General features: G+C 43.9%; 1 protein-coding gene across 3 annotated transcripts in view; it reads left to right on the plus strand.

The window, feature by feature from the left end:
• The window catches only part of ARHGAP42 (Rho GTPase activating protein 42), a 609,563-nt gene that overhangs the window by 565,413 nt on the left and 17,886 nt on the right, over positions 1 to 26,264 (plus strand). For all 3 annotated transcript variants that reach the window (XM_085621436.1, XM_085621434.1, XM_085621435.1), the window contains exons 18-20: positions 1,994 to 2,153; positions 2,827 to 2,971; positions 19,745 to 20,122. In XM_085621436.1, the coding sequence (XP_085477562.1) occupies positions 1,994 to 2,153; positions 2,827 to 2,971; positions 19,745 to 20,122 (683 nt within the window). The remainder of the gene's footprint in view (positions 1 to 1,993; positions 2,154 to 2,826; positions 2,972 to 19,744; positions 20,123 to 26,264) is intronic.

A 26,264-nucleotide genomic window follows, 5' to 3' on the forward strand; every position in this document is an offset into this window, starting at 1 on the left:
CCAGACTTCTGTCTCCACATGTAGAGCTAAATGTCAAGTCCCCTTCATCCTCTAGTTGCACGTCAATCACACGTCATGCGGCTGCACGCGCATCTCTGCCAAATATTTCTGCTGACATTGCAGGATTCTCTTATGGATCCACCCACTTGTGACATCATGTATAATGACGTTTACTAAATTACGCCCATATGTCCGCCTTTATTAGTTACGTATGCATATTTTATCTGTATTATCTGTATTATCAGCTGTTACGCCTCCTGCATCTGTTTCACTGTAATGCATTTCCTATAAAACTGATTATCTGTCAATAATGTATGCCCTTCCTTCCTGAACTTTCGTGGTGATGGAATAGAAGCCTGCAATTCGAATTGTATTTCCTTTGTGAAGGAATAAAGCCTTTTAGAACCTCTAATACCACGGATTCTGCCTCTTATATTTACTGAGTTATTCTTACTAGACTTTACCGCATAAAAAATAGTACCGGTAATGAAATATTTACCACATAAATATTTACCACAGTGTCCTGATTTTACCCCTACCACGTGTCACATACTATTTCGCATGTTAGCCTGAAGTATTTACCTGTTTTTATAAATCATTCAAAATCCAGACTGCTTAGAGTAAACATAAAGCATGAAACAAGCAGGGTGCCTTTACATTATTTGGCATTCATCTTAAACAAAAAATGGGAGGCGCACAAACGGTTAGATATTAATTCCAAAGTATTAAATAACAAAATCAACAAACTAAGGCTGTGTTAGAAAACACGATGAGCAATATTTTGCCAAGCTTTATACAAAAGAGTGGAGCAAATCAATGATTTTTTTTTTCATCTTGTAGAAGGGTATGGATCCAACAAATAGGGCAAAATAATTTTGCTCTTTTTTTTGCTCAAATGCAACTTTAATGTAATATGGTCTTGTGTTCTTCAAAATTAAAGTCTGCACACCAGCAGGATCACCTCCTTATTATATATGATTGACTGTGTTACTGCAAGAGTTATGGAAGCTCTTTCAGCTACAAAGCTTGTCTCATATGCCATTTAATATAGCCTTATAGCCCAATGTTGAGGGCCATACTGGCTGTTAACGGCCCTGAACGCGAGGGAGAGAGCCTTTAACATCCAGTATAAGCTGAGGCAGTAGGGCTGTAAGGTTATTAGAACATTCCACTCACAGAGTGAAGAATGTTCAAAATAAAAAACGGAGAAACTCAAAGACAAACATTGCAGTGTTGGAGCAGAAGGACTTCACTAGCCTTTATTAGCCCTCAGCCACTATTTTGTGTTCAAAGGAGCTCTTAACATTCCAATGCTCTAAAATAGCCTTATAGCCCGCTGTAGCACGATATACCAACCATTAAGGGCCCGCTCCAGCGTTAAAGGCCCGAGCCAAAGATGAGGGCCTTTAGCAAGGGAGCAGGACTTTTAATGCTGGTATAGCCCCACTACGAAGGGCTGTAAGGCTATTAGAATATTCCGACACTAGAGGGCAGAATGTTCTAACAAATAAAACAAAGGCCTCATTGAAATCCCCTCGGGCGCAGTGAGGCCTTTCTTCATAGTAACAGCTGTGAACGACAACAATGGAATGTTGGTGCTTTGGGCTTCTGCAGGCCATTAGAAGCCCAGAGCACTATACTGTTTTCAATGGAGCTGCCAACATTCAAATGTTCTAATATTGATTACAGGACTCTGACACAATTTCTTGCACTCTAGACTTCATCTCTTTTATAAACAAAAGACTATTCACATGTAGAATGTCAAAATGTATAGCATAATCGTAGGAAACTTAGAGCTGACATACTAGTCTTTGTCTCTTGCCAAGTTAAGCATCCCATAACTAATGCTTTTTAATGTGTAAACTGCTGGAGATTATTTTGAGTGAATTTGTCACAATATACATTTTAAAAAACAGCATTGTGGTTTGAAAGTTAAGGTTTGATCTACGTTTCTTGTCTGGCTCACTGACATCTCAATTTTAAATTTTTATAGGGTATCCCTTCACAGTCAACAAAATCTCATGACCATCTCTAATCTTGGTGTTATATTTGGTCCAACACTGATGAGAGCACAAGAGGAAACTGTGGCAGCTATGATGAACATAAAGTTTCAGAACATTGTAGTTGAAATTCTAATAGAACATTATGAAAAGGTATTTCCTCTAGTTGTTTAACTGTTTAATTTTGTTATTGCGGTTGTCCTTTCATTATCAGTGAATGAATGAGCCTTTTATGTCATTGAAACTCAAAAGTGACAGATGGATAGGCACACTTCTGGTTTAATCTCTCTCTCTCTCTCTACCTACACCTCACATAACAAGTCCTTACTATTCCCTGCTTCCTTGTGGCCATGCCCCATCCCCCTGAGCACCACTTCAGGACTAAGCTTTGTTCGAATGACAACACCATATTGCAGGAATAAAATCCACCACTAGGCTCCTTTTGAACAATATTTCTTATCGTATTTCTGTACAATCTGGGTTTCCCTTTTGTTTAAAAATGTTACCCCCATCTCTTGTATATTAACAGCTACGTACTACACACCACCTCAGATTTTGCACACTGGAGCACTTTGGTTGGGGGGGTGGTGATGACCCAAAGCAAGAAGTCACATTTTTAGGGGTTCTTTTCCATTCATGGTAGCCATATTTGGAATCTTTCTATATTTGAAGCAAATAATGGGTGTCATGAGTCTAAGTGTTTTGAAGCAGGTTGTATGAAAATGATTTGCAGTTGTGATGGATGACATTTGTTCATAGGAAAAATCAGTTGCCTGGCTCCTCATTTGATCCTGGTTTGGTATCTTTCCATCTTTGCTCCATTCAGATCTTTCACACTGCTCCAGACCCCAACATACCCCTTCCTCAGGCTCAACCACGTGCAGCTTCCAGGAGGACACGGGCAATCTGCCTCTCAACAGGCCCAAGGAAGCCGAAAGGAAGATATACGCCCTGCTTAGCGGATCCAGACAGTAAGTACAGTTTGGGGGATCACTTCCCCTTTTCTCAGATCTCGAGTTATTTTTTCCAGGTATATTTTACGAATTCTGTGATAGATCAGACATCATGCAAATATTCAGACAACTGCTTATGCGCAAGTATCTTTTTTTACTGATCATCAATATTTCTACGGGTGAATTTCTGGAGAAAACAACTAGCAAGCAGGTCATCATACAACATATCTGCTTTTAACACATTAACTAGTTAAGTTATTAGTAGCTGAAGTGTTTTCTTACTTGGTGATTTTAATGAATTTGTGTACCAGCACATAATGTAGTACACGTACGTTCAGATGGAATTGCTGTGAGACTTGTTGTAACAGTAACACTATAAGCTCCATAATGTCTGGTAGGTATTTACAAAGTTCTCTCTTCTAGACACAGATGCCAAAAATATTTCCAAAATCAACTTAAAAGCTTAATCGAAATTCAGCTAATTTGGGAATTTCTTAATCTTTGTCTTGAAGCACTGTGGAAAAATGAACATCAAAAAGACTCGCAGGCTAATGCAATAAGCAAAAGAGTGCACCCATTGTAAGCACAAATTTGCAAAGTAGCTAGAATGTCTACACACTAAGTCCCAACTTGCACTAATAAAATGTACATGCGGGGGGGGGAGGTTGCGCTCAGATAACAATGCACATTATTAAAAAAAATACAAGCAACTTACCTTCCGCCTGACGATCTTTTGCAGCTTTTCAGGGATTTTGCGGAGAGAGGTGGTGAATACAAAAAAAACATACATTCAGGGGTAGAACTAAACCTCTGCCCCTACCTTTACGTTTTTATTCGTCAATATGCCCCTACTTCTTTACTGAGCTCTTCTTAATATAAGTGTTAATGGCCTTTCTGAAGCTCATTAGGGTGGTTTTGTTTTTCTAGTGGCACGGGCTCCATTCATTGGGGCCTAAAACTGAATACGGCTGGCCTCCATTACAACTTTGGCAAATCTTTGGGACTGAAAGGAAGACAAGATTGGATAGTGGCCTATAAAGGGATTCGTCCAACCTAATACATTTCCCCCCGGATGGCTACTTTGTCATCCCATGATCTTACAGTAAGCCATGGTCCACAAGCACACAAGGCACTGATAAGCGCATAGGACAAAGGCAGCAGTTGATCAAAGGTTTCTTCATGATATCATGTGCAGTGGTCTCAAAGCCACGATTTGGATACAAGCCCAGTCTGTGTGAGAGCAACTTGGTGGATCCAGCATGAGCATGCCTATGTGGTGTAATCCTTGCGTAGTAATAAAATGCGGGGAGGAACTTACACAGAAAATTGGAAAAGAAGCATTGCGGGTGTCATTTAAATATCGTCAAGATAATGTCCTGCATACAAGGGTCTGGAAATCTGCCACTTGTAGACAGGCATTGGTTATCATTGACAAGTCCTCAGCTGACCCGATGACCTTTTTAGATGTGCTTCTTGAAGTATACATCCAATTTTGAGGCTAATAGCTATTAGAAATAACTTTTTCTGTAATTTCAGCAGGCGAGAACAAGGAAGACTACAGAATTTGTATCTATAGCCAGGAGGTAGAGCGATCTTGGTCTCTACCTGGTCTAATGTAACCTATTTAGCTGTGCTATTCAGATTTGGACAGCTCCTGGGTGGGTATGGTATTGGCTTTGCTATAGAGAGTGGTACGCTATTTATAGATCTCCATTAGCTCTTTGATGCAATTAGGGGCATGATTTATGCAAATGGGGAAAACAAATTGTGCTGAGTGACTGCGAATGAGAGTTAATGTTGGCCTCCCTGCCACTACGTCCCAAGAAGCTCCATGCCAATAAAGTATTCCACTCACAGCCAGTAAATCCATTAAGCCAAAGTACCCCAGTGGTCTCAAAGCCACGATTTGGATACAAACCCAGTCTGTGTGAGAGCAACTTGGCGGATCCAGCATGAGCAAGCCTATGTGCTGTAATCCTTGCGTAGTAATAAAATGCGGGGAGGAACTTACACAGAAACTTGGAAAAGAAGCATTGCGGGTGTCATTTAAATATCGTCAAGATAATGTCCTGCATACAAGGGTCTGGAAATCTGCCATTTGTAGACAGGCATTGGTTATCATTGACAAGTCCTCAGCTGACCCGATGACCTTTTTAGATGTGCTTCTTGAAGTATACATCCAATTTTGAGGCTAATAGCTATTAGAAATAACTTTTTCTGTAATTTCAGCAGGCGAGAACAAGGAAGACTACAGAATTTGTATTTATAGCCAGGAGGTAGAGCGATCTTGGTCTCTACCTGGTCTAATGTAACCTATTTAGCTGTGCTATTCAGATTTGGACAGCTCCTGGGTGGGTATGGTATTGGCTTTGCTATAGAGAGTGGTACGCTATTTATAGATCTCCATTAGCTCTTTGATACAATTAGGGGCATGATTTATGCAAATGGGGAAAACAAATTGTGCTGAGTGACTGCGAATGAGAGTTAATGTTGGCCTCCCTGCCACTACGTCCCAAGAAGCTCCATGCCAATAAAGTATTCCACTCACAGCCAGTAAATCCATTAAGCCAAAGTACCCCAGTGGTCTCAAAGCCACGATTTGGATACAAACCCAGTCTGTGTGAGAGCAACTTTGCGGATCCAGCATGAGCATGCCTATGTGCTGTAATCCTTGCGTAGTAATAAAATGCGGGGAGGAACTTACACAGAAACTTGGAAAAGAAGCATTGTGGGTGTCATTTAAATATCGTCAAGATAATGTCCTGCATACAAGGGTCTGGAAATCTGCCATTTGTAGACAGGCATTGGTTATCATTGACAAGTCCTCAGCTGACCCGATGACCTTTTTAGATGTGCTTCTTGAAGTATACATCCAATTTTGAGGCTAATAGCTATTAGAAATAACTTTTTCTGTAATTTCAGCAGGCGAGAACAAGGAAGACTACAGAATTTGTATTTATAGCCAGGAGGTAGAGCGATCTTGGTCTCTACCTGGTCTAATGTAACCTATTTAGCTGTGCTATTCAGATTTGGACAGCTCCTGGGTGGGTAAGGTATTGGCCTTGCTATAGAGAGTGGTACGCTATTTATAGATCTCCATTAGCTCTTTGATGCAATTAGGGGCATGATTTATGCAAATGGGGAAAACAAATTGTGCTGAGTGACTGCGAATGAGAGTTAATGTTGGCCTCCCTACCACTACGTCCCAAGAAGCTCCATGCCAATAAAGTATTCCACTCACAGCCAGTAAAGCCCATTAAGCCAAAGTACCCCATGTGGGGGTCAGACAGTGTCATTATAAAAATATAAAGCGAGCCAGTGAACCTGCAAACAAGACCGCTTCCATGTCACTATCAGGACAGAGTCAACATCTAAACACCTAATACACAAGCATTGGCCGCGCGGCCGTGAAAGTGACATGGCCGCGCGGCCCACGAAAGTGAAAGTGATCGCGATCAAAGACAGATGGCGGCTGCGCGCGTAAATGCAAGCGCTAGGCCACCAAAAGCCTGTGGCAGCACTTTGAAAACCCACACACTAAAAGTTTCGCCAGGTCAGCGCATGCGCTGGGTCAGGCGAGACCTAAAAATAAATTTAACAAAAACTGGACTGAAGCAGCAGATCACACAAGGACCTGAGAAACTTGGCTGCTATGTGATGTCTAATATCAGAAGGTCGTTTTAAAATGACACAGGAGGTGTGATGTGTGCTTGTGTCTTTTGTTGGTCGTTCTTGCGGAGGGGTACACAGTGACTCTCTCACTCACACTGACTCTCTCACTCTCACTGACTCTCACTCACACTGACTCTCACTCTCACTGTCAGTCTCTCACTGACTGACTCTCCCACTCACTGACTGACTCACTCGGTCTAACTGACTGACTGTCTCACTTGGTCTCACTCACTGACTCACTCTCACTGACTCACTCTCACTGGCTCACTCTTACTGGCTCCCTCTCACTGACAGACTCTCACTGACAGACTCTCCCTGACACTCTCTCACTGCCTGGCTCACTCTCACTGACAGACTCACTGGCTCTCCCCCTCTCTCACTGACTGACTCTCCCACTCTCTCTCACTGACTGACTGACTCACTCTCACTGACAGACTCACTGACTCTCCCCCTCTCTCACTGACTGACTCTCCCAATCTCTCTCACTGACTGACTCACTCACTCTCTCTCACTCACTGACTGACTCTCCCACTCACTGACTGACTCTCCCACTCACTCTCACTCACTGACTGACTCACTCACTCTCACTGACTGACTCACTCACTCAGTCTCACAGACTGACACTCTCTCACAGACTGACAGACTCACTCTCACTGACAGACTCTCCCACTCTCTCTCACTCTCTTTCACTGACTGACAGACTCACGCTCACTGACAGACTCTCACTGACAGACTCTCCCACTCTCTCACTGACTGACTGACTCACTCACTCACTCTCACTGACTGACTGACTGACTCACTGTCACTGACTGACTTGCTCACTCTCACTGACTGACAGACTCTCACTGACACTCTCTCACTCTCTCTCACTGACTGACACTCACTCTCACTGACTCACTCACTCTCACTGACTCACTCTCACTGACTGACTCACTCTCACTGACTGACAGACTCACTCTCTCACTCTCACTGACAGACTCACTCTCACTGACAGACTTTCTCACTGACGACTCACTCATGGTCACTGACTGACAGACTCACTCTCACTGACTGACAGACTCACTCTCACTAACTGACAGATTCACTCTCACTGACTGACAGACTCGCTCTCACTGACTGACTCTCACTGACTGACAGACTCTCACTGACTGACAAACTCTCACTGACAGACAGACTCTCACTGACAGACTCACTCTCACTGATTCTCACTGACAGACTCTCTCTCACTGACAGACTCTCACTGACTCATTCTCACTGACAGACTCTCACTAACTCACTCTTACTAACTCGCTCTCCCTGACTCACTCTCTCTCACTGATAGACTCTCACTGACTCTCTCACTGACAGACTCTCACTGACTCTCTCTCACTGACTTTCACTCTCACTGACTGACTCTCACTCCCACTGACTGACTCTCTCACTCCCACTGACTGACTCTCTCACTCCCACTGACTGACTGACTCTCTCACTCTAACTGACTGACTGGCTCCCTCATTGACTCTCACTCTCTCACTGACTGACTGACTGACTCTCACTCTCTCACTGACTGACTGACTTTCTCACTCTCACTGACTGACTGACTCACTCACTGACTGACTCTATCACTGACTGACTCTCTCTCTCACTGACTCTCACTAACGGACTAACTGACTAACTGACCTTCACCCTCCCGTTATTTATGCCCCCATAACAAAAAAACACAACAAGCAACCATTGGGGCAGGCAGATACAAGTTGCCAGCATTGAAAGGACAAAAAAACCTCAAGACATTATTTTTAATACTTTTTTAATATGGTTGTTCAGTTGTACATAATGCTTTTCTGGTCATATCTAAGGTAACAAAAATGCTTCTGACACTACATTATTATAACTTTTCAGCATGCTGCAGACTTCTGTACAGCACAGCATAAAGACACAGGCAAAGTCAATATATCTGGCTAAACACTTATAAGTTCCCAAAGGCGAGACCTATTGGCTATGCCAATGCTTGCTAGGTTTTGCCTGCAGAGTGCTTGCAAAATCTCTTGTATTTAAAAAAAAAAAAAGTGCATACAGTCCACCCAAAACTTACCATTTCTTAATTTCAACGTCATTCTAATTTACCTTCTGATTGGGTCTGCATTTTGTCTGCTTTCACTTTGCAGGCTTCCTGCTCTGCTTTGCCTCTCCATACCGTGGGGTGACGATTGGCCTAAATACAGCTTTTGGTCACTGGCTACGCAGGGTGATTGCTCCTCAGTACTGCAATGCGGCAGGCGGCCGCAGTTTAAGTAACACCTTTTCTCTTCACAAGAAGTCGCACTCAGTCAGACTGGCGTTGGACAGGAGATGTTGCCCGTTTGGGGACACCCTCCTCCTGGATGAAAACAACTTTCACCTGCTCAGCCCTCCACATGGTGGGAGCAGAGGGCACATAGTTGTCTGGCCCTCCGCTGCATGATGATCACCACCTGCCCATGCACTGGAGGTGCATGGGCACTTTTCCGGTAATGCAAGGATCCTGTGCAACGAGTACTGGTTTTAAAAGACTCAGCACAGTCAGTGCTGTGCACTCTTGACTCCTTTGCCCCCAGCTGAGAGAGCCTCTGCCTGAAGTTGCAGCCAAACGCAATGCCAGCAGCTCACCAGCATTTTTGACTGCTGGGCCGAACTGGCCGTAGCAGGCATCTGGCAATTTCCCGGGAGGCTGGAAGAGTGGGGGCCGGTTTTGCAGCAGTTAGGGCATTTTTCGGTCTCTGCCTGCGTAGGCTGCGCTTGTGCAGTCTCGCCGGCGAGATCTTATGTTTCTTAGTGTGGGGCTTGAACCCGCCCCTCTTCTCCATTGGCTGGCTTCCTAATTGGAGGCCAGCCATTGGAGGAGAGGGGCGTCTGTCCATTTAAGCCCCATCTTTTTCGGATTCGGGGGGTGTTTTTTAGTTTCTTTCTCTCCTCTGGAATGTAAACATTCCAGCCAATGGGAAGAGGAGAGAAAGAAAAACACGCCCCCGAATCCGAAAATGACGCTGCGTTTCTCCGAGGCATTTCTGCTTGACCTCGGAGAAAGATGGTGGTGTTCACGGCGTCATCCCCGTCCACCATGGTACCCCGTACATGGCCCGGCTGGTGCTCGTCCCCTCCCCCTGCTCTCGGCTCCCTCGGTGCTCCTGTGTCCGGCTGCTGCTCTGGTCTCCTCCCCCTGTCCTCTCCGGCTGGTGCTGTTCGCTCTCCTCCCCCTGGCGCTTGCTCCCTCTCCTCGGGCTAAAGATGGTGGTGTTCATGGCAGGCCGAAGCTACCCTGTGACGTGACGCGCAGCTCTGACGGATGGGCCTGCTCCGGGAGAATCTGCGGCCTGCCGCTTGGGTGATTTGTCCTCTCTCGCCTCAGCGCTGCTGCATACTCTCGGCCCCTCCCTTCTCCTGGGCTCTCCCCCCACCTTACGCTGCTGTCCGGGTTAAGTGAGACCCTCGGGGTTCCGGCGTCAATTTATTTTGGAGGATACCCAGGTGAGTCAGCAATTAAATTCCTGATCTTTAGCAGCAACAATTTATTTTGTGTTGAGAGCTCCGTAACGGAGCCAATAATAATTATTTAAATAATGCTGTATTAGAAATCGTAGCATTCTTTCGTTGAAGTGTGTTTGGAAATGCTGCTTTTGACTTCTAACCTGGGCTTGAAAGCCTCACTTCGGATGCCCTGGATTCCGGCCCCTTTGCTGCTGCCGAGCAAGGGCGGCGAGCAGAAGCTGAGGCCGCAACCCTGCTGGATCCAGTCCTCTCCAGGGCACCACCTCGGTGGGGCGAGGCAATCGCAAGGGGGGCCTATGTGCCTTACAATGATGTCTTACTGTAAATGAGAGCACGCCCCGGAACCGGGGATACCAAGACAGAAACTGTGGTGTGTGCTTGAGGATGCTTGGAGGCTGTGGTGTGTGCGTGTGGCTGTAATGCTTGGAGGCTGTGGTGTGTGCGTGTGGATGCTTGGAGGCTGTGGTGTGTGCGTGTGGCTGTAATGCTTGGAGGCTGTGGTGTGTGCGTGTGCTGTAATGCTTGCACAAAGTAATGGTGTTTGCACAATTGCGCGTGTTCGTGCTCCTCCATCGGGACCGAGTGAAACCCGCCTCTAGCTTGTGTTGGGTGTGATTGTTAAAGTGGGTGTTCCGGAGAGGACGTGGCCCCTGGTGCCGGCTGACGGGCGTTGAGACGTGTTTAGCAGACTGATCAGTGTAAGCTTGGTATTCTTACTGGTAGCAGCGAGTACGGAGCTTGGAGTATTGCTGTTTAGGGTCTTCATGGTTGCTGGAACATTGTGGGTGTTGAGGAGGTGAGCACTTAACGTGTGACCTGGTGAAAGAAGCAGAAACTGCGTAAGAATGCTGCGGGGTGTTGTAAGTTGTGGTCTCCGGGGTGCTTTGGAATTTGGGAACCATGTGTATGTTGGGATTGGTTTGCTGTGTGGAAGGTGTTGGTCTCGAGATAGGTCGTATTACCATATGTTCTCCTAACTCTTTCTTTTGTGGTTCTCAGCCGACTTAAGGGTTCTGGGGCAGGCTGCGGGCTTTGTGTTTTATGTGGTTCTTGGATGTAAGGCATGAGGAGAAGTCTCGCTGGGTGCAACAAGTGGGATCAGATTCAGGTGTTGGACAGAGGAAAGTTATTTTCTGTGCGAGTAGTGCATGTGGCGCTGCTGTACATAGTGCACGTAGCTTAGTGATTATTCAGACTTGGGCCTGCTGTGGTGTGTGCCCCTTAGGTTTGTTCATGCGAGAATGTATTTACCTAAGTATGGCAGTCGCACGTCACCTACTTAACATTACATTTGGGACGGTTAAGGCTCCCCATTAATCTCGAAATGATGTTGGTGCAATATGGTACCTGCCAAGCCATTTGAATTATGCAACAGGAAAGGAGCCAATTATGTTGCAGGATTGACTAAATTATGGGGGACTACAAGGCACATTATGCATCATAATGCGGTGCGTTTTGTGATGGTATTGCTTAATTAGTTTGTCATGTTAATACTGCATGGACAAAGGTTTTACACCATTAGTACCAGTTTAACACGCGAGTACAGCCATAAGCAACAAAGAGACGAGTTAACATTTGAACAGGGTCTTCTAATACGCAGCAACAGTTGCTGCAGCGTTTTTTTCATTTGGTAACTTTTGACCTGTTTCAGCTAGAACCTACACTTCTGCATATTGTGCAGCAGATGATTCGTTATGTGGCAAATGAGGCAAACCCATAATTGTGCAGAAAACTGCACTGCTGCAGAATCATATCGTTAGAGTGACTCTGGGTACCAGCCCTATCCACCAATATTTGCATTGACATTGTGGTGCAAACATAGATGGGATACATCTTCTGATATTTGTCCCGTGTATGACTTTCAGGTATAATTAGGGTTCCAAGTTTATGGTATTTTGTTTTTGACTTTTCCATTTGTATTTCTACGTATGGGTGCCACTTCTGCTTTGGCTCCCAAGATCAATGTGTATGTGTCTAGATCTATGTGTGTGTGTGTGTGTGTGTGGCTCTCTATGTATGTGTGTGGTTCTGTATGTGGGTGTGTGGCTCTGTGTGTCTGTGTGTGTGTGGCTGTGTGTGTGTGTATGTGGCTCTGTGTATGTATGTGTGGCTCTGTGTGTGTGGCTGTGTGTGTGTGTGGCTCTGTGTGTGTGGCTCTGTGTGTGTGTGGGTGGCTCTGTGTGTGTGTGGGTGGCTCTGTGTGTGTGTGGGAGGTTCTGTGTGTGTGTGGCTCTGTGTGTCTGGCTCTCTGTGTCTGGCTCTGTGTGGGTGACTTTTTTTGTAGGTGGCTCTATGCGTGGTGGCTCTGTTGGTGTGTGGGTAACTGTGTGTGTGTGTAGGTGTCTCTGTGGGTGGCTCTATTTGTGTGTGGGTTGCTCTATGTGAGTGGCTCTGTGTGGGTGGCTGTGTGTGTGTGGGTGGCTTTGTGTGTGTGGCTCTGTGTGTGGATGCAAATGCAATAGGTCTCGCATTTGAGAGTGATTAAGCTATTGACATTGTAAATAACAATGCCGTTTCTTTAAATGTTTTAAAAACAAAAACATAAACAAAAATAATGTCATGAGCAATGCCAATAGCTCTAACTTTAACAATGCCGAGACCATTGCATTGTAAATGCTTGTTTTTGTTACTGGGGGCCGGTTTTGTAGCGGTGCAGCTATATCGGGCCACAGTAACAAAAGCAGCAGTGCTTTACACTTGCACCGCCCAGTGTGGGGGCTTGAGGGTGCTGGTCCTACAAAATTGCCAGTGCTTTGGGTTACCTGTCCAAGCATTGATCGACCGGGGCCACTAAGCAGGTAGCACTGATTGCCAACTGGACTAATGACTCACTTGCTACACTGTCAGTCACGCTGGTCGACTTGCACAGCTGCCTGGAACCCAAGAGACTGAGGGAGCGCCTATGGCCATGCCCGGTCAGACTAGGGTTCTTATTATTGGGAGGGATATGAATGTGCAGACTGAGCAGCATTTGAGCCAGTCCAGACCAGGTTGTAGCTTCTTAACAACTGCGAAAAAGAAGCGGATTTAAGTTAATTATGAGGTGACATTTGTGTCAGAAGGTGGCTCTGAGTGTCACATGGCACCAAAGACTATCGTGTAGGCAATCTCCAACTTCTGCCTGATGTGTGCTTCTCATGAATTGTAAATCTGTGAGTCCTGACTTTTTAATCCCAAACACTTTGCATGCTGGGACTAATAGTTTTCTCTTTTCGTACAATACAGTATGGGCATACAAATCTCAGCATGCAAAGGTCACCTGGTTATATAAAAGCAAACATGACTTGTGATCAATTATGACCTTCCATTTCTGGTGCTCTGCAACACTTTCAATTTTATTTTAGAGCTTTTTGTTGCTCAAAAGGGCGTTATTTCTGATATTTATCCATTCCCATGGACTTCATTGCTTGAAAATGTCACTCTAAGTGTCACACATGTGGTTTATGAATGTCACTCTTATGAACACGGAAACCATGAAAATGTCATACATAAGCTATTTGACAATTTAGCTGCTATGGAGTCCCTCTTTTCTTTCACTTTGCTTACTCCAGCTGATGTGTAGCTCATGGAGCAGGGCATCCCACTGCTCCTCGAGACATCACTGCTCAACTCAGAAGCATACCGTTTTGGACTTTGGGCATTTTATTGCATGGCTATACAAAGAAGCTCCTACACCCACCTATTACATGCATATCATAATCAAAAGTATGGCTATTTTACATGTCTTTATTTCATTTGAATTTTTTCCTTTATTTCACCTACTTTTTTTCTTTATTCTTTGTTTTCCTGTTTATTACATATTACTCATTAGTTTCAACATAATATTTTCAATTGTTTGTGTTTTGAATCAGTAATTATAACACATAATGTGTCATAGTTCCTGTAAAGACTGCAGTTTCTACTTGCAAGATTCACATGTTTATCTCACAAAGATGATTTATATTTTTGCAGTGGCTAGTTTTCAAACATATGCACACCACTTTCAGAAGCTGGGTTGATTTTGTGTGTATTTGTTTTACACTTTTATCGCGTATGTTTGCACACAAACAGAAAATAAAGTAAAAGCTTTGCAGACTTGCCAAGGCAGACCTATTGAATTTAACCCTGGCTGTTTATTGTCTGATTCATATTTAGCCCTATGATCCGATATAGCATTCATACTGGAAAACAAATGAATCACTGAGACTTCAGAAAGAGGCAGGCCATAACTTAGTGTCACAGTGGAATAATGGAATCAAATGTATTATTTAGAAATAATTCGTAATCCAAGCCCAACATTAAGAAAGAACCGATAGGAATGATTTGCTTGTTTAGTTTTATTCTGCCCCACTACCCAACTCACTTATGTATTTTAATATACTACCTATAAACAATTTGGTAAAGGCTGAAACTTGAGTATAAGCTACATCTTAGCAGCCTCCATTATATGTAGTTTCATTTGGAGTAAATAGATAGGGGCTTATTTACAAGTACCTTGCTCCGCCGGTACGTCACTTTTTCCCATGGTACAAGTGATGCACTAGCGGCGCAAGGGGCTTGTAAATAAGCCCCATAGTTCCGACATATCAGATTGGGAGCTGAATTTAAATGCATCATCTTCTCAGTCCATCTGAAATGTACATTACATTTATTGACTCAAATTGCAATTGTGCGTGTTAAGTAGACATTGTTGGAAGACTTAATCGGATAATGTCAAATGGCACCTTTTACTGCGCTAATGCTAGCAGACAAAACTTAAACAGGTCCTGATTCATACCCCATATGCTAGCATCACAGTTAAGAATAGGCCCTTCAAACATCACATTTTATAACTACATGAAATATACATGGGGTTGGGCAAACTTTCCACCGCCGCTTGGCGAAGCATGCCATGAATGCAAATATGTGGGCTGTAGGATTCAGGTGTTACTAAATGGATAGCTCTGCAAGACAGTAGAGTCCATTGGAAGGGATTTTGCGTATTGTGTGTATACTCTAACTTAAAGAGGCTGGAGGCACAAATTGGATGCACCTGCAGAGTGCTAATGTTAGTCAGTGAAAAAGAAGGGAGGGGAACACTATTCTAAATGAGGTGGTCATAGATTTCCATTCAAGTGCTCTGATTACTTATTGGTTATCGTCACTATACTTAGTTCTGCGATTCCTCCTCACCATCATTACCATCAAACAGATCCTAAACTGTGGCCTTGACTCTGTGACAATGTTTGCTCATTCTATGGGTAGAGCTGTCACAGTGGGTTTCACTGGATTTACACGAGATGTCCAGGCTACGATCGTGGACATGACCTTTGATGGCAAGTGGCTCTTTGGATCAACTCACTGGAACAATTCAAGAACAATCAGGCTATGTCTTGTGCCCTTGGCCTATCTTTTCCAGCACAGCAGTTTCATCAACAATATTGAAAGTTCTGTGATTATTCTAGGGCTCTACAGTCTTGACAAGGGCAGCCTTTAATGTCCATCCTAATGTTACGGCAGCTATATCACTCCTTTCAAACATCACCAGCAGCAGAAGATCAAGTTCCTATCATCCTCTGCAGCTTCCCAACACCTCTGGCCACTCCCCCTCATTACATCATTTTTGGTGGGAGGGACCAACTCCAGTTGTGTTACCAATTGAGAAGAAATCAAAATAAATAGTTGCCTGGGTAATCCCTCCAGACCACCCCACTTTCTTCAGAGAGTGCTCCCTGACTCCATGCCTCAAACCTAGAGGAAAGAAGTCCTTGTCTTGTTTGAGAATAGGGCCAAAGTGATGGTGCCAGTGGAAGAGACAGGTGCAGGATTCTTGAGACTCACAATGGGATGCTAGCACTATCAGTTTGTGGTCCTACTGTTCGAACTGATGACAGCCCCACACATCTTTATGAGGGTGCTGGGTAGCATTGGCTTCAGCACCAAGGAAGCCCCTCAGCTAAGGTCCATATCTTATAGTCAGTGCATCTGGGTCTGCATTGTTCAGACTACCATGTTCAAGGATGCCTGATTGCTGGGTCTAGGTGCTCATCTGGGCAACATGGTGTTGTGGGGGCTTTGGTTCGCATCACAGAGGCATCTGTACATTAACATGTTCATGCTGCAAGGGGTCCATCTTGCACTACAGTACTTTTATCCCTTTCATATCAGAGAGCAACAGCTGGTGAGCAGCACCACTACTGTTCATTATATCAACAAACATGGGGGTGTGCGATCATGGTCCCTATGACTGGGGGCAATTCACTTGTTGGAATGGGCACAGTGATGGGGAATATTTCTGTAGCAGTTCATATCACTGGCTTCTTCAGTATGAGAATGAATGCCTTTAGTTATCTCTTACTGGAAAACCACGAGTGGGAGCTGCAACTTGCAGTGGCAGAGACAATCTTTTCCAGATTGAGGTTTTCTTTTGAGGAACTCTTTGTCCAAATCAGGAAATTCTTCTGTTTTGAGCCGTGCACTTTCCCGACTATAGTATGTGTTTCTGTCAATCGCAGTAAGTGTCAGAGGATCGTGCGCAGCTGTCTCTAATCACCACATACTATTTGAGTAGAAGCTAGTACATCGATCTGTTGGTGCTTGGCATTCAGCCACCTCTTTTTCTCCTGCACAGAGTAGACCTGCTCTCGCAGCAATATGACCAGGTCCTTCACTTCGTTAGTCGCTGCAACAGCATGCGTAAGGATTGAGCAGTGCAAGCTAGAATGCTTTGCCTTGCTGATGAAGTTGCCGAAGTCTACATGGCAGCCAGGAAGCCCGCTACCACATCCATCTACGAGGGCATCTGAACATGTTTGTTCAGAGATGGAATTTGGAAGGCATTAATCCTTCTGAATCTCGACTCTCCTGCGAGGTTTGCACAGCAATCCCTGGCAGCGCCTACATTTTAAGGCTACCCGACGTCACTATGTGAATTTGTGCCTTGCTGACCAGCCATGTTTAAATCATCATGGAGGTGCAGTTTCCATTCATTGTTCCGTAGTGGTAGTTCAATCTTGTATTGACCTTCTTGATGGAACCTCCATTCTAGCCGATGCCTAGTTGCCCAGTTCGACCTTTTACTCCAAAAAGCAGTTCTTTGGTGGTAAATAAATCTACATGTAGGGTCAGAAAACCTCAAAGTTTTCTTCCCTGAAAAGTTGGTTCGTCACACCTGCCCATCCTACTTACCCAAGGTGGCATCTGCATTTTATATGGCCAAGTCTATCACCCTTCCACCTTTCTTCCCTTGTCTGCATCCCTCCACGAAGGAGGCACAGATCCATTGGCCGGGCCCCAGACATGGTTGTCATAGTACATCGATCATACAGGACTGGACAGAGTTGAAGGTCAGATATTGGTGAGCTTTGCTGGAGCTAAAAATAGGCCACTCCGGAGATCATACACACTGTTTTGCGTTGGGTCATCCTCCTTCAAGATCTGATATACCCTGTAGGCAAATTCCACCAGGGCAAGGGCTGCTTCCACATCTCTTTATACCGACTGGTGTACTGGTTACTTACTCAGCCAAGCAGCTACATGGTCATCTTTGCATACTCTTGCCAGCACTACTGCCCCACGTCTCAGGCTCATTGATGGGTACTCTGTCCAAGCTATTTTGCATAACTTTTTTGATTAACAGCCTCTACTCAGTCCCACTTCCCAGGGAGATACTGTATTTGGACTCATCCATAATGTGAGGAATCTGCAGGAAGATATATCCATCAGAAGAAAGATTTACTTACCTAAGGTAATGATCTTTCTCATGGATATGCAGTGTTCCTGCATATTCCACTCCATAAGCTAAAGCTATGATTAATTATGCAAACCAGTTGTATGCTGCATTTGTTGCTGGCATGCCTCTTCCTCGAAGCAGGCCTCAAAGAGGTCCATCATTTACTCAGATGATGTCACATCCAGGATGGAGTTACGGCTGGAGCCGCTGGTGTGTTATTGCTGGGTAAAAAGTGTTTAGAGACAGTTTGGAGCCTGAAAGGATTAGTCATATGTTGAGGAATCTATGGGAAGATTATGTATCCACCAGGAATATTGTTACTGTGAATGTGTAGGAAGCAAACTTGTATGTCATAACAGTAGGGAGGTAGGCATTCTGAGCATTTGAAGCTAGGATTCTTTACCTTTTCTTCCTATGAAGGAGAAAAAGGAGAAATGGTTAAGTGTGCAAATGTGCATTCCCACCTTAAATATTCAACTCCATATTTTCCACTTCGTGGAAAATCTACTTGTGTAAGTTTTGGCTCGTAGGTATTCTCCTAGAAATCTATTCCTGAGGTAGATTTTTAGAAACATGCCTCCAACCTTTGCAAAACCTCTAAAATTGTGAAAGTTAGCCCAAGGAGGAAACCAGCACGAGTATCTTTTTGATTTTTAGAGCACAACTTTGTGAACTGTAGTGTTTTGCCTATCATAATAACCTAGTCTAAAAAACACATCACTACAATGCTTAAATAAATCTGTTTTTTCATTGAAGAAATGACACAGTTCCTTAACTAAACACTGAAAGAGATGTATTATTTATGCATGTGTTGGACAGTCACACTAGATTTACTTAGAGTAACACCATGAGGCATAGTATCAAGGACGGCGTTAAAATTATTGCCGGTTTAGCGGCAGAAAACTGCCACTAAAGCGTCGATAATGGGCTTGATAATATGCCCTGGAGAATTCCCATGGAAGCCCATGTTCACACCAAAACATGGGCTTCTATGGGAATTCACCAGGGCATATTATCAAGCCCATTATCGCCGCTTTAGCGGCAGATTTCTGCCGCTAAACCGGCGATAATTTTTACCGCCGTCCTTGATAATATGCCCCCATGTTTTTTCCACGCTCTCCATTTTATGTACATTTTATTCCATGGTTTTTGATGTGATCATCCGAATATTTCCCCCATTAGTTTGAATTTCCTAACTTCCCTCTAAAGCAAAGTCATATGGTTTGAACATTTGATTTACTCACTAAATAACCAAGATCCTATGATTGATAAGATTTGAGTCCATTTTGATCCCCCAACCCTTGGGTCCCTGTTCCAGACCGGTGCACCTTCTTGATAGCTGGGACATTCGATTTAATCAGGCATGATCCATTACATCACTACCCGGAAGAGGTTTCTTATTGAAATGCTCTTTGGTATTGTCATATGCCAATTCATTATAATACTTTGGGTACATTTACTAAATCAATACTGTCAAACCCAGTGGCAAGTGAATCTTATTCATAGGCATACCCATGTCAGTGTTCCTCGGTTTGTGAGGCAAACCAGGTCTCTGTCCTCTTTAAATCTCCCCCATACACCTGAAACTTGAGACCCCTTTTCTAGTACCAATGATATATAGACATTAAAAATACATTCCTACCCAACCTGTTGCTTTCTCTTTCTGTTTTGTTCTTCAATGGTCCACTTTGATCTGACCATTATTAGGTTTTTAACCAGTCTTTGATGTTTTGAGAACAATCCTTATCTGACTACTGTTCTGCTTGATTTACTAGTTACTTTATTTTTGCAGGGTGTAATACTTGATAAAGTTGATTCTAAAAACATATGGTTTAAATGTGCTACGCTAAATTGTTGGTTAAGAAAGACCCTAAATATATTTTGTCCTGCAGCACCTGATCTACATGATATATTCTTTATTTCAGGTGATTCTTACAGCAGCAGTCCAGCCAGTACTCCAATGGGCAGTATAGAGTCATTGTCTTCTCATTCATCAGATCAAAACAGCATCACAAAGCCAGTGTCAATACAAAGGGAAAAGAGTACAGGGATTTCCTGGATTGCATCAACTCCTGCTTCAAATGGCCAGAAAAACTCTGGACTGTGGACTACAAGTCCAGAATCAAGTTCTAAAGAGGATGCAGCAAAGACCGATGGTGAATCGGACTCTCAGAGCATGTCTTCTGTAACCAGTCCTATGAGCACTTCACCACCAATTGATCTGACCAAAAAAAGCCCTTATGGTTTGTCTGGATTGAAAAGATCTGCAGCGTCCTCAAATCGGTCGGTTTCTTCTGTTGATGGTAGGTTCAAGGAATTTTAACAAGAAAGTTGTACTTCTGAATACAGTTACCTTGTAAAACAATACAGTGATACATTAACATTAAAATGTATTTGTTAAACATAACTACATATTTGGTATTTAGATTTTCGTGATTTCAATAACTGGGGTCAAATTCTGTTCTTGATAACAGACTTTTTAAAGAAATTATTAATTCTTTGTTGGCTTCATAGCACAAACCACTACTTCAAAGTAATGTGTTATCCTGGACTCGGTTTTCCTGAAATTTTGTTTGCAGCATGAGCTACTGTAGATCGCATGCTGTGCATAGTCGATCCTTGTATTATTAGGCTCAGGCATTGCAAGTTTTATTTTCTTTAAAAAATGAGTTTCTACTTCAAGGTGATTCATGATAACCCCCTTGAAACCCACAATGCACCAGGACAGAGGCTCCACATTGGATTGTTTTTTCAGCCATCGGATTGCGGGAACATCTTTAGCTATGAGACATCAAACGGAATACATCAACAAGGTGTTGATATGTTGATTGCATAAATGCAAAATTGTTTGACAGGCATGGGGCCAGGTTGTATAAGAGTGACATATGGAAGGAGGGTGCTGAGAAAACACCATTGACATTTTTTCTTTTCAAACAGCTGTAAATTTCAGTGGTCAGACCAGCATTAAGTCTGTAGCACCTTCAGGTTGTAAATGACAGTTCAGCATTTAAGAGACAGATGCTGGGCCCTACTGAACTATGCAGTCACTGAGCCACCACCAATTTATGAGGATCTAGACATCACAAAATAACAGGCTGATGCCTGGCATTAATGTAGAGCAGATCCACAGGATGGATACCCCTCATTAGCGCCATGTCCAGTGGAAACCTCACTCCCAGATAATACATCTGCTTTTCAGACAGTTACAGGGCACACAGCACAATATTGGATTGTTTCAGCACTTGTTGACGAAGAGAACTTCCTTATTGAAAGCACAAAGTACATCTGATGGGGGTACTCCTCCAGGTGTAGACAACAACTCTGCAGATTTTCTGAGCTATCAGCAAACGTATGAGTGGGAATTCAATACTCAGGTAGTCAACTGTTACTTCCAACTCACACCAAGAATCGACTTGATTACCTCACAAAATGGCAAAAATGTGCATCCAGACGCGCTTACTCCCAGTCCTTAGGCAGCACCCTGTGGATAAACTGGTCAGGAATATAGCTGTATAGCCTTTCCCTCGCTACCACTGATTCCATATGTCATCAAAGCAATTTATCCTCACAGCTGTAAACTGGGCATGCCAGTGCTTCTGAAAATGTCAGTCCCTCCTCATCGGAAGCTGAAACTATGCCCAGATCTGCTCACACAACATAAGCGTCTGTTACTGGTTTTCTATCCCAGGGAGCTCAATCTTGTAATTGGCACATGCGTTCATAGACTTTTGGTATTTACAATTTGCTGACAAATGTTTAGAGGTATTAAAAGAAGCTTGAAAACCAAACACCATCGCATGCTATGCAGTTAAATGTAAACATTTTTTTGCTTTCTATTATGATTTGAACATACAGACATTAGTTGTCACTGTACAAATTACTATTTGTTACTTACCACATCTACAAAAGTCAGGTCTTGCCTGCATGTGTGAATACATGTACACTGGTCCATTTTTTAAACTCCTGGTAGTCAAAACCTTTAGGGAGGACTAAAAGCGATTATAATACCACATACACTATCACTTATGTATTTAGGGGATCTTAATATTGTTGTAACTCGCCTTATAGGGCCCTTTTGTAAGCCCCTTAATTCATGCCCGATGCCTTTCTTTTTGTGGAAGTTGGTTTTCCCATTTGCAATCACATCCCTGCGTAGAGTTGGTGAGCTACAGCCTTTGGGGCAGATTTACAATTCCTGGCGCATCCCTGCAAATCAGCAGGGATGTGCCAGGAAACTTGCGACATGCATCACAATCCTTGCGCCACCACGGATGCGCCGCATTTACAATGCAAAAAGAACTTTTGATGGACAGAATGCAGGAAAATGTCATACATTCACCCCAGTACAGAGATCTGGGCTTAAATCCATCATTGTTTTGCTCACCATGCCATTCCAGTTTGGATCCAGCCATATGCAAATCAGTCTTGAAGCTGTGCCCAATGGGAACAGTCCAGCCCGAACTGCCAGGCCAGGTCCTCCCTGGACTGGAAACAAGCATCCTAGGACCTCTTCAGCCAGGATAGCTTGATTCCAGTGGCTTGGCAGTTCGGGCTGGACTGTTCTCATGAGGCACAGGGTCAAGACTGGTTTGCATATGGCCATGTCTGAACTGGGGTGGCGTGGTGAGCAAAATAACGATGGATTAAACTCAGATCTGTGACTGGGGGTGAATGTTTTGCCAATGTGCAACATTCCGTCCATCATCTTATGTGTTTTGATGTTCGCCATATGTGGGAAGGGTATGCCCAGACGTGGGTCCCGTGCTCACTACTCCACTGGAGTCAAGCTATCCTGGCTGAAGAGGGGTAAAAACACCGAAACCGGTCCTAGGATGCTTGATTCCAGTCCAGGGAAGACATGGCTTGGCAGTTCGGGCTGGACTGTTCCCATGAGGCGCAGGGTCAAGACTGATTTGCATATGGCCATGTCTGAACTGGGGTGGCGTGGTGAGCAAAATAACAATGGATTAAACCCAGATCTGTGACTGGGGGTGAATATTTTGCCAATGTGCAACATTCCGTCCATCATCTTATGTGTTTTGCTTTTCGCCCTATGTGGGAAGGGTATGCCCAGACGTGGGTCCCGTGCTCACTACGCCACTGAAGTCAAGCTATCCTGGCTGAAGAGGGGTAAAAACCCCGAAACTGGTCCTAGGATGCTTGATTCCGGTCCAGGGAAGACATGGCTTGGCAGTTCGGGCTGGACTGTTCCCATGAGGCGCAGGGTCAAGACTGATTTGCATATGGCCATGTCTGAACTGGGGTGGCGTGGTGAGAAAAATAACAATGGATTAAACCCAGATCTGTGACTAGGGGGGGGGAATATTTTGCCAATGTGCAACATTCCGTCCATCATCTTATGTGTTTTGCTTTTCGCCCTATGTGGGAAGGGTATGCCAAGACGTGGGTCCCGTGCTCACTACGCCACTGGAGTCAAGCTATCCTGGCTGAAGAGGGGTAACAACCCCGAAACCGGTCCTAGGATGCTTGATTCCGGTCCAGGGAAGACATGGCTTGGCAGTTCGGGCTGGACTGTTCCCGTGAGGCGCAGGGTCAAGACTGATTTGCATATGGCCATGTCTGAACGGGGGTGGCGTGGTGAGCAAAATAATGATGGAATAAACCCAGATCTGTGACTGGGGGTGAATATTTTGCCAATGTGCAACATTCCGTCCATCTTGTGTGTTTTGCTGTTCGCCCTATGTGGGAAGGGTATGCCCAGACGTAGGTCCTGTGCTCACTACGCCACTGGAGTCAAGCTATCCTGGCTGAAGTGGGTGAAACCCCGAAACCGGTCCTAGGATGCTTGATTCGGGTCTAGGGAAGACATGGCTTGGCAGTTCGGGCTGGACTGTTCCCATGAGGCACAGGGTCAAGACTGATTTGCATATGGCCATGTCTGAACGGGGGTGGCGTGGTGAGCAAAATAATGATGGATTAAACCCAGATCTGTGACTGGGGGTGAATGTTTTGCCAATGTGCAACATTCTGTCCATCATCTTGTGTGATTTGCATTTACAATTTGGTGCATCATGGTGCAAGGAAATGCAGATGCGTGTTGCATCTGCCGTCCTAACGTTGGCGCAGTGCTGGAGTTGTGTCGCGGGCGTGACGCAACTCCAGCACTGTGCCAACCCTGCCTATCTTGCACATGGTGCGTCACACCTTACGCCTGCTTCAAGCAGGCGCAAGGTTTTGACGCAGCGGGGTCGGAAAAGTGCCTGAGTGAAATCTTGTAGATTTCACTAAGGCACTTTTCCGAGGCGTTACTGCACCCAAACGCCCCCCTCTGCGCCAGAACGCCCACATGAAACCTGATGCAGGTTTCATGTGGCGCAGGGCTTTACAACGTGTCGCATCTCCCTAGATGCGTCACGTTGTAAATTCCCCGCAGCTTTACACCGCAGATGCGTCACAGAAGTGACGCAACGGTGGCGCAAATGTGGCGCATGGGGCTTGTAAATCTGCCCCTTGGTCAGTTGAAGAACATTTTATACAAGAACACACATACTGAGTGGTACTTACAACACACCCGTGACTTTTGCCTGAAGTAGTGTCACCATTTCATACTAATGTGTCCCTGCTACTTTCTTTCTTCCCACAACTACAGACACTTGCAACAAGAGATCTACATAATTTAGATGTTAGAAGAGTCATAATGTATTACATTGACTGTACCAAGATTAATAGGAAAACAAAGCAGCTATTTGTTGTGTTTGCACAACCACACATTGGCAACTCAGTCCAAAAAAGAAGGCATGCATGGTGGACTGTATGATGCATTTACGTTTGCTACACTTGAGTTAACCAAACTCATAGTAACCGCCACCCCTACAGCTCATTGTACTCATGAGAAAAGAACCACAATGGCTTTTGTAGGGAATATTTCGCTAGCAGACATTATGTATAACTGCTCCGTGGTCCTTTACCCCCACGTTCTCTATACACTACTGTGTGGACAAAATGCCAGACAAGAAGCACTAGTCAAACTGAAAATAATACTTACGTGTAACAACCTGTTTGCAGCTTGTAGAGCTGTAGATTTACATGCACATTTCCCACCTTCCCTGATGCGAGCAAGTGGTAGGACGTCTGGTACTCATAAAATTAGCCAGTCATATTTATATTCTATGTTTTCACACGAGGTTCACAGACATCCTAATGCTTTCCACTAACACATGCTCAAAGGCAAAAAACACAGCCTGAGGTTGAGTCTGTATCCTGCCTGGTTCATGGTGGGTTTCAGAGGATGTACCACTAGTCACCTTGAAACAGAAACTCCTTCAAAGAAAAACAACTTGCAATGTCCTAGCTCAACACTAGATGGCAGTCGTCTGCACAACATTTAAATCTACAGCACTACAAACTGCACACTGATTGTTACAGGTAAATAAGATCTTCCCTTCAATTTTTTGCAAAAAGACCAAAAGAAACATATTTTGCAGTGACTCCATTTATGAATTGTTTGCAGAGTTGTACTGTTTATATCACACCATTTAGGTGTCACTTGAAACTGTAGTGCTAAACATTTTATCTCACACATTGCAAAACATAATTCCGGTGTGCAACAGCCATTTTTAGTTACTGTATGGAACAGGGCTCCAGAAACCTTTGTATTTGTGTTAACAAAGACTGCAAAATACATATCTAATGTACAGCTGATGTTTTTAATCTCAAGTATGTCAGGCTATGCATTTCTAAGAAGCAGAAGTTTTTAATAGATCTACTGTACTTATATACATGTTTTTATGTGTATGGTGACTCCTATGACAGTGGTTATTCACCTTTTGACTTCTGTGGAATCCGAGGACCCCATAGAATCATTGTTGGAATTCGGGGACCCCCATTCCGTCATCATTAGAATCCAGAGACCCTGGCCTATGCAATTTCAACAATTTGAACCGCAAATGTAAAATACACAAACACTTATGAAATATTTAATTGAATTCACAAACATAAGATAACAAATGTAATTGTAATGGGAAGGTTGGAGCTTTTCTAAATTCAATTGAGGCTACTCATCGTCCTTATTATATTCTGTTTGCTGCACTCATGCTGCCGCCACAAATCAATCTGGAAATACCAACTGAATGTTTAGCCCCCAGTTTCAAATTCCTTTACACTTACAGAACGTTGTAAATTGTTTAATTTTCACGTTTTCTTCATTTATATACACTTTATTAATCTGTTAATATTATAACATTTTCTAAATAGTCTTAGACCCCTGAGTCCGCATTGGGGACCTCCAGGGTTCCCCAGACCACAAGTTAAGACCCACTGTCTTATGAGAATGAGATGTTACTACAGTTTTTTAGTTTTACAATATAAAAAGGTATGACTTGTAAAAGCTTAGTGTGCCTTTGTAGTTTTATTTGACAATCATATAGGACGTTCCAAATTATGTACACCACATAGCCCTTACAGGTATTGAACTCATCTGCCTTA

This window comes from Triturus cristatus, chromosome 8 (genome assembly GCF_964204655.1).
Source record: "Triturus cristatus chromosome 8, aTriCri1.1, whole genome shotgun sequence".
NCBI classification, from domain to species: Eukaryota; Metazoa; Chordata; class Amphibia; order Caudata; family Salamandridae; genus Triturus; species Triturus cristatus.